This window comes from Zophobas morio, unplaced genomic scaffold (genome assembly GCF_036711695.1).
Source record: "Zophobas morio isolate AGI-343-1 ecotype UQ-CSIRO unplaced genomic scaffold, CSIRO_AGI_Zmor_V1 ptg000005l, whole genome shotgun sequence".
NCBI lineage: Eukaryota > Metazoa > Arthropoda > Insecta > Coleoptera > Tenebrionidae > Zophobas > Zophobas morio.
Genome location: NW_026972110.1, coordinates 16,177,453 through 16,194,548, shown reverse-complemented (window position 1 = coordinate 16,194,548; position 17,096 = coordinate 16,177,453). Strand labels below are relative to the sequence as shown.

General features: G+C 39.0%; 3 protein-coding genes across 3 annotated transcripts; 1 reads left to right on the top strand and 2 right to left on the bottom strand.

Annotated features, from left to right (window-relative positions):
- The first annotated feature begins 5,300 nt into the window (after positions 1-5,300).
- On the top strand, positions 5,301-6,002 carry LOC135145955 (uncharacterized). The gene is made up of 3 exons (XM_064078087.1): positions 5,301-5,403; positions 5,474-5,644; positions 5,698-6,002. The coding sequence occupies exons 1-3, from the start codon at positions 5,301-5,303 to the stop codon at positions 6,000-6,002; spliced, it is 579 nt and encodes a 192-aa protein (XP_063934157.1).
- A 1,676-nt stretch (positions 6,003-7,678) lies between these two features.
- LOC135122855 (trifunctional enzyme subunit alpha, mitochondrial) lies at positions 7,679-16,551 on the bottom strand. The gene is made up of 7 exons (XM_064047311.1): positions 16,347-16,551; positions 16,140-16,237; positions 9,571-10,302; positions 9,176-9,522; positions 8,748-8,977; positions 8,368-8,696; positions 7,679-8,318 (listed from the first exon to the last, which is right to left on the bottom strand). The coding sequence occupies exons 1-7, from the start codon at positions 16,414-16,416 to the stop codon at positions 7,842-7,844; spliced, it is 2,283 nt and encodes a 760-aa protein (XP_063903381.1). The 5' UTR covers positions 16,417-16,551; the 3' UTR covers positions 7,679-7,841.
- On the bottom strand, positions 12,933-16,019 carry LOC135120100 (kinesin-like protein Klp10A). Its single transcript, XM_064044453.1, has one exon. The coding sequence runs from the start codon at positions 15,969-15,971 to the stop codon at positions 14,010-14,012; it is 1,962 nt and encodes a 653-aa protein (XP_063900523.1). The 5' UTR covers positions 15,972-16,019; the 3' UTR covers positions 12,933-14,009.
- Positions 16,552-17,096: the final 545 nt, after the last annotated feature.

Below are 17,096 nucleotides of genomic sequence, written 5' to 3'. Positions count from 1 at the left end.
TATATTCCTAAGCACATCTTTCTTGCGAAAGTCACATTGAATATTTCCGGTACTACATGCAAAGATAATCCAACCCGAGTTTTGGGTAAACTAGTCGGGAATTCCGTTTGCAAAATACCGACAATTCAATACCCAAATCTATTTTTCTGCGTACACCATCAAAGAAAAATTTTATTGCACAACTAAGTACGTAGGACATAGGTAGATTTTAAATTAAACAAAACACTGTGGTGACCGAATTTGAATTAAAATTTCGCGCTGAAAAAAATTAACAGCGCTGTGAAATTACATTTGAATAATTTGCATTTGAAAAAAATCCAGTCAAAAAATCGTTAAACACGGGCAACCATGTGCACGTTAACGCTTTTTGGGTAGTTGGTACCTCACTAGGGAATTCTGCTTAGAGGGTTGGTAGGTACAAGGTGGCCGCTTGGTAGAGGGTCGCGGCACTATTGTTTTGTTTTCGTGAGTGACAGCATGGTGAAAAGACGCGGTAAGTTAGCTGGGTTAAGTTAGTTGGCTTGGTAGTTAATAAAAGGGAGGAAGCCTTTGTTAACGACAATTAATCATAACGACGACGACACCACAGTTTGCCCAACGCGTGTAGTTAATTCTTGCGGCTTTCTAATAGGAAAAATGCGAATTTTTGGACCGACGCTAACACGGGTAAATTTAATTCATTGTTTGTAAATTCACAGTTCATGTTAGGAGTTTAATCCGTAACTAGTTCTAACACAATTTAACAATCAGGAATTTGTTTAGATAAACACTTACAGGAGTTTTCATGACATTCACTTATAGTCAGGACTTGTTTGTCTAACTATGAATAAGATTTCTGGATGCTAATACTTAAGTGTTACATTATAACATAACACTTCTTAATTCCTCATACAAGATTGCTAATAGTTCCTAACAAACAAAATTTTAACAAAGATTAAGATCGTTGATTACGCAAAATAATAAAATAAATGCAGATCTCAAAAAAAAAAAAACTCGACATTGCCTAAAACTTATTTTGTCGGACCTATTTTGCCATTTTTCGGGCCTAAATTTCCCGTTTTTATCGCCTATTTTGGCTTTTTTAGCCTAAAATCCGCTCTTTAAACATAACACGTAATGTTTAACGCCAACGTTAGTTGTCACGGTCCTCTGTTCCATTTTCAGCTTTCATTTACCCTTACCCCACGTTATAATTGTCCTAATTCTCGAAAGCAACATAAACGAGAACGAATCCCAGAATGCTTTCCTCTAGTTGACGTGTTTCATAATTAATACTTACCCAAAGAATATCATTTTCCCGGAAAATTCAGTACTTCATAAACTACGATTTTGTGGATATTTTGTGTTTTCTTCTTTTATTTCACTAGACACAAATCATACAAATCGCATTCAAACGGTATATTGTATACTTTATGAAGTTGAAAGGTGAATAAAACTAAAAGGTCTATGTGGTATCGGTAAACTCATAAACACAAAACCTACTCCCTCGTTTCCCACCGTCAATTCGGATACGAAAGCTAGCTGAAATCCGTCAACTACTTCCCCCTGTCATAAAAAGCTTCCCAACGTGGCATACAATATACAGTGAAAACTTCTTCCTGTGCTTGACCTTACACCAGTAACGTTCTGGTGCGAATATTTGTCCTAAACCTAAAATGTGTTCGCTTAGGTTGCTTTAGGACCCCTGGTGCGATATATGCTGTCCAAAACACTAATTAGTAGTTAGTTTGAAAGAGAGGACTTTGAACATTTTGATCAATTAAATTAATAGATAGACTCATTTTAATTTTGGTGATGAAAATTTAAAACGTTGTTATTTATTGATGGTTTTCTAATCTGAATTGTTTCGCCGAAGTCAACACGTGGTGTCATTTTTTTTCATTTGTAAATTCACAGTTCGTATTAAAATTTTTTACTGTTCCTGGTTCTAACAAAATCTAACAGTCATGAAATTGTTCGTATCAACCACGTGTCAGGAAATTCACTTATTCAGGCTTCACTCTTTTGTTTATCAAGTTATAACTAAAGTTTCTGGATGTTTTTACTTAAGTATTAGGTACATTATAGCGCACTTCTTAATTTCTTACTCATTTATGGTATTTACACCAACCTAAACTTTGGTGCATTTTGAAAGGACCTTGAAAAGTTGCGGTTAAATTCATACGTTATGAACTCGAACAACGAAAGGGGTTTAATATTTTTTTACAGATTTAATAGTTTGTTTCAGATCTAATTATTATCTTGGAGGTTTAATAAAATATTTTGCGTCTTAAATTGAAAATTTATTCTCGACGGCTCCACTCTAGACCGTAGGGTTTCCGACACCAGATGATTTTGATTTTGATCATATTGAATATGTATGTTTTGTTCACATGCCAAATTTTGGGCTATAACGTTGTTTACATAATTTACCGTACAAGATCGCCGAGGGTACTTTCGGAAAGCTCGAAGGAGACTACCGAAGGGGTTTTCAAGATTTACCAACACCGAAAGTACGCCGGCGCCGTAAATCTGAGCGTAGACCTACTTCTTAAGGAAGACTACCAAAGCTGTTTCTAGAATTTCGCTATTGGTAGGACTTTAATTACGTAAAAGGTAAAAGTTAACACGTTTCAGTTAGCATTTTTTGTGATAGTATAGTAGGATCAACCGTTCCCCCAAAAACACGTGATCTACCTGAACGCATTTATTATAATTTATGTAAAACTCTGTACAAATGTAAATACGTCCTATCTTTCGTCTACCTGCCCCATGCTTCTACTTTCTCTTCCAATTTCTATAATTTTCTAAACTGTTTCTTTACCGGCTTCCAGCTCTCCAAAACCGAACCTACCTGCCGACCATTCAAACACCCTTCCTCCTTCTTCCTCGAGCTCTCCAAACCGTAAGCATCTAATAAAAATATGAAAAACCGTAACCATCGCTATTTTTGTCAAAATCTCCAACGATACCCACAACTGGTGACACCAACGTGATTAAAAAGAAAAGAAACGTGAATATTAGCAGTGATAGCGACGAGTGTAGTGCGAAATTTCGAGTGAAATCAAAACGATGGCGTCAAACGTTACAAATACGAATCCACCCCCGACCCAGTCATCAACCCAGTGGGAAGTCGGGATAGAACACACCTTGGCGGTCATCCTACAGAAGCTGGCTGCAATCGGGGCCCCACGGTTATCGCAGCCCCAAAACCGTTCACGATCAGACTCGCGGTCAGAGACATCGTCGCGATCCCGTCAACGAACGAAAGGCGACAGCGGTATTTGCTGGTATCACTGGCGTTTCGGCGACAAATCAAGAAGATGCGACAAGCCGTGTAGGTACAGTTCCATACCGGCGGGAAACGCCGGGGGCAGTAGTTAACGACGGCCGTTGACGCCTGCCCCACCATCGAGAGGACAACAGGGAAAAAATCGACACCGGCGCCGATCTGTGAGTGTTCCCGCATTCCCTGCTGCCAAAACCGCGTACGAAGTCCGCATATGAACTTTCCGCGGCAAACGGCACCGTCATCGCGATGTACGGAACCATCACGTTGTCGTTGAGATTTGTTGTCGCGGACGTGGTGAACCCCATTATCGGAACCGACTTCCTGGCTCACTACGGACTCCTGGTGGACATAAAAAACCAGCGACTGCACGATCAAATTACCCAATTCACTTTCACCGGAGAGGTGACTCAGTGTGCGATCCCGTGCATCAAAACCATCGCCAAATGTTCACCGTATCACGAACTCCTCCAACGGTTTCCCGATATGACACGTCCAAACGGAACCCCTAAGTCGGAAACATTCCACCCGCCACCACATCGTAACCACGCCGGGCCCTCCCATTGCGCAACGTCCCCGATGACTCGCGCTCGACAGACTCCAGGCAGCAAGAAAAAAATTCGACGCCATGGTCCAGTTAGGAATCATCCGTCCTTCCCAAAGTTCATGGTCTTCACCGCTTCACATGGTGCCCAAGAAGGGCGACGAATGGAGGCCATGCGGGGATTACCGTGCCCTCAACGCGAGAACCTGTCCCGACAGGTACTCGGTGAGGCACATCCATGATTTTGCGCAATCCTTACATGGCAAAATCACATTTTCAACGATCGATCTGGTTCGAGCATACAGCCAAATCCCGGTCGCAGAAGAAGACGTTCCGAAGACTGCCATTGCCACCCCATTCGGCATGGATGAGGTGCTGCAGGATCTCGATTTTTGCGACGCATACATCGACGACATCCTCTTCGCATCCGCATTACCAGAAGAACACCTCCAGCTCTTGGAAACTGTGTTTCAGCGTTTGAGAGAGTACGGCGTCGTTATCAATCCCATGAAATGCGTTTTCGGCCAGGCAGAGGTCAAATTCTTGGGATACCTCATTTCCGGCGCAGATACACGCCCACTCCAGAAAAGGTCGAAGCAATCCGCAGCTTTCCGCAGCCAAATACAGTAAAAAAGTTGCGTCCGTTCTTGGGTATGTTGAATTTTTTTAAGAGATTCCTACCTAAGGTAGTAGAGACTCAAGCACCCTTGAACGACCTCTTCCAGGGCAACGTCAAGAGAAAAGCTCCGGTCAAATGGACACCAGAAACGGTGGCCGCATTCGAGGGGTGCAAGAAGAGCCTCGCCGGAGACACATTATTAGCATATCGGACGCGTCAGATTTCGCCGTCGGCGCAGTCCTCCCACGGAAGGTCAATGGTCACTAGCAACAGTTGGACTTCTTTTCCAAGAAACTGAGTACCACCTAGTCGAACTACGGGGTTTATGGCCGAGAATTACTAGCCGTTTATCTCGCGGTCAACCATTTTAGGCACATGGTGGAGACGCGATCTTTCACCATCTATACAGACCACAAGCCGAACACGTACGCCTTTCAGAAGAAGAATACCGAGTCCTCACCCTGCCAAATACGACACCTAGACATCATTAGTCAATTCACGACTAACATTCGCCACTGCACGGACCGAAAATGTTGTCGCGGATGCTCTTTGCCCTTGAGACCTTGATCGATTTCCAGGCTCTGGCAAACAGCACAACAGCAGGATGAGGAACTCAAAAGATTTCGGACAGGGAATACAGGCCTTCAGCTTAAAGTGATACTTCGGTACTCTGCGACGTCTCCACGCGAACAGCGCATCGTCACTGAGTCGTTTCGCCAGGCTGCATTCAAGTCGATTCATCGTCTATCCCATCCAGGCATTAAAGCCACCGTAAAACTGGTGACGCAACGTTACGTCTGGCCATCAGTCAAAGCGTGCACTTGGACATAGTAATTATGCCACTCTCAGAGGGTTGTCCGTGCCTTACCATGGTAGATCGGTACACCGGCTGGCCAGAAGCCGTACCAATTGGCGATCAGGAAGCAGCAACCGTGGCACGAGCCTTCTACGATACATGGATCGCACGATTCGGCACCCCGCTACGAGTAACCACCGAGACAACTCGAGTAATACCTATTTAAACAACTAAATTGTTTATTAGGAACTACTCATTTGAGAACGACAGCCTACCACCCCTCAACCAACGGAATGGTTGAACGCCTACACCGACAGCTAAAAGGGGCAATTATGTGCCACCAGAATAATCGCTGGACTGAAGCCCTATCCAGTGTCATGCTCGGCATTCGAGCAGCTTGGAAAAAAGACTTCCAGGGTTCCTCCGCGGAGCTCGTGTATGGTCAACACCTACCGCAAGCTTCGTCAAAGAGTTACGTCAACGCGTGCGTAACTTGAAACTATGTGATGGAACGCGACACGAAACAAAGAAGACCTTCATTTTCAAAGATCTCTCCACCTCCGAAAAAGTTTTTGTACGCCACGACGGTCCCAAGCAACCATTTCAACACGACGGTCCATACAGAGTCGTAAAGCAATCGGCGAAAACAACAGACGAACCAGCGCCCTTCGCAGATCAACCACACGACGAGGTGCCAGCTTCCACAACAGCGAGGACCACTAGGTCGGGAAGACGGGTGCGCTTCCCTGAGCGCCTGCAAAGCCGTTTTTCATGAAAAACACTAGCAGGGGGGCTACTGTAGGAATAATAAAAATCTGAAAAACCGTAACCGTCGCTATTTCTCAAAATCACCAACAAACCCCCACAGTATCATAACAGGAGAATTCTTCTAATTTTAGCAAGGTGTTGTAAAACTGACTGCACTGCATTTACACAGATAAAAGGATTCCCGCACTTCTTAGAACTTTAAGGGCGGAAACGTATACTACATAAATACAATTTTCAATGTGTCGGACGAACACAAAAGCAGAAACATACCGTTTTACAAAATTAAAAGAATTCTACTATAGTCTGGTTTTCTTACGTAATAATTTTACTGAAAAAATGTATCCCAAATTTTTAAAAGACACCATTAATCCAATCTCATATCAGTGAAAATAATGACCCTTTTCTCAATGATACGTTGATATTTCAACAGACTGAAGCTTCTCCGCATCATGCGCATCTGCTCCACAATATTTAGATACGACCTTTCCAGTACAATGCATCAGAAGGACGATGTGTTATTGACTGACCAGCCATATCGCCAGATTTACCTCTATTGGATTTTTATGGGGTCATGGAAATCCAAAATTTACATCGGTCAATCAACTCGAGGGAAGGTCTGCGCATGCATTGTAGAGAATATCCTAAATTACCCCAGAGATAATTCAGTATATCTGGGAACGTTTTGAAAAGAATCTATCTTCACTTCGAATATTTATTACGTCAGAGTGGAAACTATTAATGTCAATTTTCACCGCACTTTGAGTCGTTATGTTTTACTTAATTTGACAGATTTGCAAACAAATCCGTCAAATTAAGTGAAACATAACGTTAATTAGGTGATTAAAAGTGCGATATAAACAGGCCTAAGTTCATTAATAATTTCAAAATTAAGACACTGATGTAAAGGGAATTTATCATATTCGACTGTGGTGTCCTGAATTTGAAATTTAAATTTCGCATTGAAAGAAAAAAAACGGTAAAACCGCCTTTGAAAAATTAAAAATACGAAAAATCATACAATAACGTAGGCAACCATGTATAGAGGAATATCATCCACGGCTTTTTCGTGGTAGAGGAAAAGAAATTATCATTATCCACACTTCATAACTTCTCACTCTATGTTTAAAATAGTTCATTTATAGTATTAAAACTAATCTTAAACGTTGATCCATTTTTAGAAGAACCTTGAGAATTATCATCAGTTAACTTAATTATGTTTATTTTGTATTACATCAATGTTATTTTCTTACAGCTTGAATTTGAACATTTATTCTCGAAATATTATTTTTATTTTATAAACCGTCACGAGAAGACGCCCTTCGTACTGCTGTCACCGTCCTGCGTACTTTGTTAATAGTATCAATTCGATTTCATTTTTGGGTTTTTGCAGCTGCTTTCCAGATTTACTCTCTCAATTTGCCCTCCATATTTTGCATTTTGATTTAGGAGCATTTTTCCAACCTTGGGATTGTTTCAAGGAAAAAAACAACGTAGGGTTTCATTTTGTTGACGATCACAGTTGAAGGCCAAATTTTGAGCGCATAATGTAAATGATCACATTTTATTAAGATACACGCTGACAGCAATAATTATGTATTAAATCTGTGACAAACGAATCACTGACTTATTTGTCTTCAATTAACACTAACTTCCGGCTGTTGAAAATTTCAGATGTGAAACCAATTAGGAAGTTAAAATTTATTTACAGAAAAATAGACCTTAAAGAGTCCAATAACAATGAACACACTATTGTATAATTCTATAATTTAAAAAAGTATGAAATAGTATTCTCCTCAGTACAAAATAAAATAAGAGCCGAAGAATAAGGCACACGATAATACATGATTTATTTACTATGGAACTTCTTAGACGGATCCTTTGCCATATCTAACAAAGTTTGAGCCGGTTGGAAAGGCCGACCGTAGGCATTCTGGAATTGTTCCATCTTCTTCACTAACTTAGCAGCACCATACTCATCGACCCAGCGGAACGGTCCACCGGTGAATGGAGGGAAGCCCAAACCAAATACTGCACCTACATCACCCTCCAGCGGGTTATCCAAAATTTTCTCTTCCAAACACAAAACCGCCTCATTCACGAATCTCGTAACCATCCTCAGCTGTTTATCCTCTTCTTCGAATGCACCTTTCGGCTCAAGCGAGTAACGTTTGATTATATCTATAGCTTCAGGATTGACATCCCGGTTTTTGCTTCCTTTCTGATAAATGTAAATTCCTTTCCCGGATTTTCTTCCAAAGAAACCGGCTTGGACGATGTCGCGCATCACGCCCAAATCACCTCCTCCGAATCGTTCCCCGAATGCCTGTAAATCACACACATAGAGGAGTTTTTAGTTTTTTAGGAAGGATTACTTTGTGGAGGTCAGGTCCAATGTGAGAGGCGACGTCCAGGCCGACTTCGTCGGCCAAAGTTGCTGCTCCGACTGGGAAGCCGAATTTCTTGGTTAGCGAGTCTAGTTCTTTGGGCTCGACACCTTCCTGTAACAGTCTTACGGATTCTGCCATCATGGCGGAGAGAATACGAGTGGTGTAAAAGCCAGGGCCGTCACCGACGGTTATGACGACTTTTCCTTGTTTTAGCCCGACATCAACAGCTAGTGCCGTTGTTTCTTTGCTAGTTTTGTCGGTTGTGATGATTTCCAGCAGCTGCATTTTGTCTACTGGAGAGAAGTAGTGCATGCCTGTGGAAACGACGGTTAGATCGATTCGAGTTTACAACTAGAACGTAGTACCAATGACTTTGTCAGGTCTGGCGGAAGCTGCAGCGATTTTGGTAATCGGAATAGCACTTGTGTTTGTAGCGAACACGCATTCAGGTGATATAAGAGCTTCTACTTCTTTTATAACCTTATGTTTTACATTAATGTCTTCGAACACAGCCTCAATTACTATGTCAGCCTTTTTGAAATTTTTGTAATCCAATGTTGCATCTAGGTTGGATAAAAATCTGTCTCTTTCAAGACTAAAAATACAGATGATGAACGTGCGAATATATGTAGTTCGGCGTTTAAAAATAGGCAAAATCGTGTATTTTAGGTAGGCAGGGATTTTTTTGAGCTGAGTGTGAAGCCAAGTTATCAGTATTGGAAGTGTTTTCATTCAACATCATCAGTCGAAACCCAAACAAAATTCCTGCCTACCCAAAAAGTGTGTAACTTACCCTGTGACTTTTTTCCTTTTCACTGCCCCCTCAAGACCGGTCTGGATTTGACCAAGACCACGCGCCAAACCAAGAGGATTCGAATCTTTTAAAATCACTTGGTACCCTTTATCCACAGAAACTTGAGCAATACCAGAACCCATTAAACCAGCACCCAACACCGCAATAGTTTTGACCTGCTTTGAAGGTTTACCAAATCGATTCTTTTTACATTCGGTTTGACCGCGGAATAAATTCATCAAACCCCTAGACTGAGGAGTCATTGCAAGATCACCAAACGCTCTAGCTTCAGCTTCAAAGCCAGCTTTCTTGCCTTTATCAAGACCTACACGTACAACTTCCAATATCTAAAAATGGCCATGAAAAATTCTAATATACCATCGTGACAGCAATACCCTTAAAGGTGCAGGATACAAACCACCCGACAACTTCATAACTTGTCCCTTCGCCTTCGCAAATATTTGATCTTTAACCCAATTATACTGCAACGCAAACTCGAGCAATCGATCCACAACACCCGTCTTCTTACGATTAACCTTCAATTTCCCGTTCGCCAACTGTTTGGCGATATCTATAGCCACGTCCTCTAGATACTTCCTCGTGACCACTTCCGGTTCGCTTAAACCAGGACCCAGAGGATCGACCAACAAATCCACGACACCTAGTTTCTTCGCTTTATCGGCTCTCACCGTTTTTCCCGTGAGAGCCATGTCTAGAGCATCTGGGACATTAATCAATCGGGGCAGACGTTGGGTGCCTCCGGCACCCGGAAGAAGCCCCAACATCACTTCCGGAAGACCCAGTCCAGTTTTTTTGTCTTTCACCGCTATTCTGTAGTGGCAGGAAAGCGCGACTTCCAACCCTCCGCCCAGACAAGCACCTTGGATGGCGGCAACGATGGGTTTTCGACTTTGTTCAATGGCGGTGAGCATTTCTTGACCTTCGCGAGATATATTTGTCGTTTCTTCGGCCGTTTTGCACTGTTGAAGCATGCTGATGTCAGCTCCAGCAATGAAACAACCGGGTTTATCGGAAATTAATACTGCAGCTTGGATCTGGGGGTTGGATTCGATTTCGTGCAGAATGGAACCAAATTCGCCCATGACTTCGGCGTTTAACGAATTCACCTAGAATTAGCACAATGTACGTGATTTCGCAAAGAAACTAGCAAAAAAAATTGGCAACCATGTTTCATAGAGTGTTAAACATAAATTAACAATCAAACTACATATTGCCAGCGTACCTACATAAGAGATAATTTATCTAAAATCGAACCCTCTGCAGTAATTCTACTTATAAACATATACTGTTGAAAGCAACACGCCCAGGATAAAACTACTACTTAAGTGCAAAAATCTTAGGAACCGGGTATATACCAAATGATTGAAAAAAAAGTCATCTAGTAGACCATGAAATTTATTTTTAAAACAATGATGTTGACATTGCAGCTATTTGACACTTTATTTGACACTATGAAAAAATAGATCTCCCATTTTTGTCTGTCGCCTGTGCTTTTTATTATTCAAATAATGTTCTATGTTAGGAATATCGTGTAAAATGGTAAAACCCTAACCAAAATTTGTCTAATGATCCCCACGAACAATTTGAAGACGTTCCCTCAAAACTTTGCCTGACAAAATGCCATAAATTTTATAAAATAACATAACCCTGCATTTGTGGCTTATGGATCCGCTTTAATTTTTTCCTTAGAAATAGAGCATTTCGCAAAATTGGGAAAGCCACGATAACTCAGCTGGTTATAATGGCATGCTAATAAACGAAGGTCGCCAGTGCGATCCCCTCATGGGCGACAATTTTTTTTCTAACGAGGCAAGGAAAGTTCTCTCTAAAAACACGAGATATTTTTTTTCAATGGTATAACATTTACATACTTTGTAATCATTTGGTATGTTTCAAAAAATTTTAAATAACGGTATCCGTTTATCTGCGTCACTCTAAATGTCTCAGCTACTTGAAAAGATAGAGAAATCTGGAACGAATAACTGATACAAGAAATCTATAAAAAACGACTAAATTGATGATATTATACCTCGACTAGTTTTTCTACAAATGCCGTCAGCTTTTTTATTTTAGTTGGAATCGTTTTTAATTAAATGCTGTATTTTTGTCAGTGATTTGAATACTTTTGTGAAATACTATCACTCACCATTAAAAAATGTGTCAATTCTAGAAATTCCGTCATCAGAAACTTTCAAAACTACTGGACTGGATTGTTGTCAGATTTTATATGTATGTTAGGAACATCGTGGTAAAAATGGTAAAAGACCAACCAAACTTTGTCTAATCATCCCCATCAAGAATGTGATGACGTACCCTCAAACTGTTTCATTGTAAATACTATTGAAATTATAAATTGTATAATACTCCTGTGTTTGTGGTTTATAAATCCGCCTTGATTTTTTATCACAATTACTTTACAAAAATGTTTGGATTACGCGCATAACACGCTTCAGCGTTGAACTTAGCTACACTCGAGCGAGTTCGAATCCCATCCACGTCGAATTTTATTTTCTAACATACTGAATTTGTTTGAATGTTTGACTTCAGGTGTAAGGGAAGCCTGTCTAAATAACTTTGGATCAATTTTTTAAATAAATCTTCTGATAACGACACCAATCCTAAAAAGACTTGATGACACTTATACAGGGTGATTCAAAAATGAAATTTGATTTTGCGATTTTTGTTTAGTAATAACCTCTACAAAAAAAACCCAGCGGCATAAGTAATACCCCCAGCAACTGTGCTGTGGGGACACAAATGCCAATAGAACGCGTTCCGCACAAGTAGTGATATTGTAAAATATATTTAAAACTGATAACTAACGGGGAAAAATGACCTCTCAGTAACAATAACATGCTTAACTTCGAGTGTTTATGTTATACCTTCTAAAGAACTCGACAATTAGCTTACGCTCAGGAAGTAAAAAGTTGAAAAAGTAGCCACAGTTGTCAGATTCATTCTCAGCACAGTTTTACGTTTTTTGTAGTATTATAAAATCGAGAAAACTATGGATAAAGACATGATATCTACAAAATTATGACAGTCCGATCGATTTCATGTATCCAACACCACGTATTGGATTAAAATGTGTTCACATGATCAATACACAATTTTTTATAATTTAATTTTTATAATATAATTTGATTGAAATCCACTTCACACTTTTTAAGAAAAACTGTAACAATTAATTGTATCTATTCTTTTTTTTTCTTATAATAATGTAAAATATGAACATATTATTAAATCACGACATAAGAACTTTGTCACACTTTAAATTTCAATCAAAATTTAGCTAAACATTTTTTACGATGACATCATCAAATTTTTGGAAGAAGTGAATAGAATTCAATTTTTTTTTTTACAAAGTTCACAATCTTAAAGCTTGGACCAAATTTCAGAACGAACGGTTTGACAGTTTTAAGTTAAATTGTAAAATTTTGTTGTGTAGCTTTTAATTTTTTTTCTTCTTTTTTCAAAAACCTACATACGTAACACTAATTTAATAAATCATGGAAGCAGAAGAAAATTATTTTCTACACTTTGAATGGGACTTATTTAGCAAAATTTTGTCAAATTTTGCCTAGCCTAGCTATATGATATTCTTAAAACACTTCAAAAATTTCAGAACAAACACCCCAGACTTAATTTTTCATATTCTCGGAACTATAAAAGATCAAAAAAACGTTTAAAACTTAAGTAAGGTTTTAAGTTAAATTGTAAAATTTTATTGTGTAGCTATAGTTATTCCTTTTTCTTTTTTTTTTTTCAAAAATCTACATGCGTACAACCAATTTAATAAATCATGGAAGTAAAAGAAAATTATTTTGCACATTTTAAATGAGACTTTGTAATGGCGTCACCCAATTTTGCTTAGCCTATCTATACGGTATTCTTAAAACACATCCAAAATTCCACAACAAACATCCCAGACCTAATTTTTCATATTCTAGGAGTTTTGAAACGTCGAAAAAATATTTGAAACTTTAGCTACTGCAGCTGGGCAAAATTCAAATAGTCAGTTTGAATTTGAAAGCTCTCAACTAGCAGACATTTTTAAACAAAATTTTGATAATATTTTAAAGTCCATTAACTTCGATTAAATGGTCTTATGGTTTAAAGTAGCAATAGGTTTAATAAATATGTAGCTTTTACTTTGTTGTATAACTGTAACCTCCGTTAATTTACCATGGGCATTAATTAAGTACTTAAGTACACCTCATTTGAAATTTATAGTGGCATGCTCCAATACCTGTGGTTATAGGTGGTCATAAAAAGTCGTACGTCACGGTGGTTTTAAAAAATCTCTCAGGGTATTTTTAATAAGAATTTGCCGTTTCCTTGACATACAATCAATTCGAGTTGAACATAACATGAAGGAAGAAAGTTGGGTTATCAAAATTCACGCATTTTCAAAAACCAACTTGATACACAACCTTTTAAAATTACCTTGTAAAGTTTATCCAGAATTATAAGAATTTTATGGACTATCAATGTCAATTCTGTTGTATACGTAAAGAGCCTGTCAGTGGAAAGCCGATGTTTCCTGTACCCGGATTCGCCCCGCTCTTCAGCTGTACAATAAAATTGACAACAGAGCTGTAAAACGGATTAACTTTGGGCACCTTTGGGAGTCCATAAAATTCTTATAATTCTAGACAAACTTTATATCTGTATTTTTAGCCTAACTTTTGTACTGTTATAAGGACCCTAGTACAATTTATTCATGCACTTTTTTCGCTCATGGGGACACCATTACCTTTCTGAACAATACCACAACATAAAACTTCTTTGCCAGAAAATTTATTATGAAAAATTAGTCCAAAACTGACAGCTTCATTTTATATTCAATGACACTATTCTTAACATTCAACAAGAAAGCCACAGTGTCATCTATAAACTCTTCAAAATGTCTGCAATACTTCTCTGGGTCATTCTCAATACTTTTAACCAAATGCTTCGCTTCTTTCATGGCCTCTTGCAATTTATCTATCGCTTCTCTATGAGATATCGCCACCTGTTCTTTCACGACTTTCAGTTCCTCATAATCATCCATAAAATTGCTTTGTTTAAACATCTCCTCCTCGGAACTGAAAGAAATTATTTCATTTTTTTCATTAATAGTGGTCAACTGCTGAAGATCGCCTCCTCCCAACTCCTTAACCCGATCCGCGTACCGAAGCGTGTTTAAAGTATTCTCACAAGAACTCACTCCAGGCGAAACCATGGCAATCATGCACGTTTTAGAGTTAGTACCGATAAAGGAGTCGCGCAGAACTTGCGTCAGTTTACTTAGTCTAAAGGGCAGATGGGCCTTTTTTCTGCCCAAGGCTCGAATGCACTCTTTTAGAGCCAAAAGCGATTTGTTAATTTCACCTCCTTCCATTCTTGTTGTTTTGGTGGAAGATAAAGTGTCGGCACCACGTTCGTTACCAGCCAAGTCGATCAGAGAAAATTTGCCATGAATGGAGTTGAATTTCTTGCAAGGTCGCAAATACATTTGAAAAATGGCGTGCGAGCGGGAAGAGTTCTCATTGGCTGAAGTTTGCCCTGAAGTTCTAGCGGTGGTACCTTCGGTGATTAAAGCGAGAACTTCACCAACGGTAGAAACAACGGTTTCTGTCAAACCCACAACCTGGACTTGTTGCCTGCCATCTTCTAAGATTTTCAAATCAGCTTTATGATTCAACAAATCGAGAACTTTTCGGGAGTAGATCTCAAAAAAACTACACGTGACGATTAAGTTTAAGTGTTTGTACTTTGGAGAGGCAATTAAGTGGAATATATCTGTAGCTGCCATTGCATAAATGCCTTTATTTAAGTTATTTCTGGATACGTCACCACTCATCGTGTAAGTTTTACCGGAACCCGTCTGACCATAGGCAAAACACGTAGCGAATCCTCCTTCAAAAATGGTCTTAATCAGAGGCTGCGCAGTGTATCTATACACAACATCGTTGCTGCAATTTTCGTCGAAAGTGTAGTCAAACTTGAATAAATGATTGTCGAGGTATTTAGTCAAATCTACTTTACTTTTTGGTTCGTGGACGATTAGCTGGTTTTTACTTGGTACTGTTATGACATCAACTTCTTTCTTATCGTGTTCTCCCTTATTCAAAGGTCTCTTTCTCACACACACGGTTATCAATCGATCCTCAATAACATCGTCCATCGTCAAAGGCTGAAAGTGCAGCTTTTTACAATAATCTGAAATCATCTGATTCAACTCCCAATGTGGATTATGAGCATTTTTTTTATTCAGTTCAACTTTTTCAGCTTTGCATTCTGCTTGTTTCTTCCGCCTTTCCATTCGATCTACTTCCATTTTTCCGATTTTTTTTACAACGCTACCCTCGTATGGGTGCGAAATATGCTCTATAACCGATCTGGAGGTTTGGGGGCCCTTCAATTTGTGCGAATTTTTGCTTTTCTGGCCACAACTTAAATTATCTTGGGTCATTCTCGACTTTGACGATTTCACACGATTATTAAAAACGGCTATCGATTGACGTTTCTTAGTTTTATTTGCTAATGTAATTTCTGAGGTACTTTCTGTGAAGCGCTGGATTTCGGGCTTAACGATGGAACAAAGGTGGGGGTTTAATGTGGTCACACATTGAAATTCAATTTCTTTGCCTTTTGTTTCGCCCGCTTCAAACCACTCGACTCCAACAATATCCAAGTCATAGTTAATACTAGCTACAATGGCTGCATGGATTCTACCATCACTTCTCTCGATATTTATTGTGGAACCAACTTCCAAAACTTTACCATTCATTTTTGAGATAAAGGCAAATATCAAAATTTTGTTGACACGAACTGTCAAATTTTGTTTTTTTTTTATGTATGGCAGTATGGCAAAAAGTTTATTTTTTTTTAATATTAACAATAAATCAAAATTGAGTCCTAAGATTATTATGTTCAATACTTATTTTAATGTACTTACTTTGACCCCCGGGGAGTCCAAGACTATAACTCCTACATTATCAACAACTTTGAGTTTTGCGTGCTTTCTTTCTTGTGAAGCCATGCAGCGAATTTGGGCTGAAAACCAGAAGTTATCAAATTCGTTTCAGGTGCAAAGTGCAACAAGCCGACAAATAAATCCGATTTCTATTAAACTATGTTAATGAAATCATAAAACTTGATTTACCTGCACGACTGAAACTGATGTTAGTGCGGGATATTTTCGATAAAACTCCAAACAGTCGTAAGGTCGACATTTTTCAAAATTTTGTACAAATACCAGATTAACTGTAAACACTAGCGCACTCCCCAGCAGCTTTTTAAAATGTACCGACTATTGAACTTTGTCCAGTTGGATAACTTCCATGACTTTTGATGATCATGTGGATTTTGACATTGACAGTTGAAATTGGAGTACGTTCAAAAAGCGGGAGTGTGAAATTGATACCAATCAGTAAAACATTTTTATTACGAACTTGTAGTTTTAACGGATGCACACGTAAGAAGTGAACAAGAATCTGTTTAACATGATGTAGTCATTATTAAACAACCGTAGTGTGATGTTGGCTGCCTACTCTTTGACATTTCGGAGATATTTTGTAGCGGGTTCGTTCATGGAGGAAGGAATATTCCTTCCTCCATGGGTTCGTTCAATACCAAAAGCACACCAGTGGCGTAACTAGGATAAATTGCAAAATACACAAATTTTGGTGGCGATTTCCAGCCTTAAATTTTTAACTTATGGAGGTCTAACGAACAATTCAAAGAAATGTCCCCATTTTAAAACAAAATAAAAGAATCCAAATCCAACTAAATCGGAAATATGTTGATGGCAACAAAAAAATCAAACGTCTTCTAATTGAATAAATTTACAAACAATGATTGGAACAATTACTGTAAAAAGTAATGCATTACAATTACTCATTATTCAGTAACA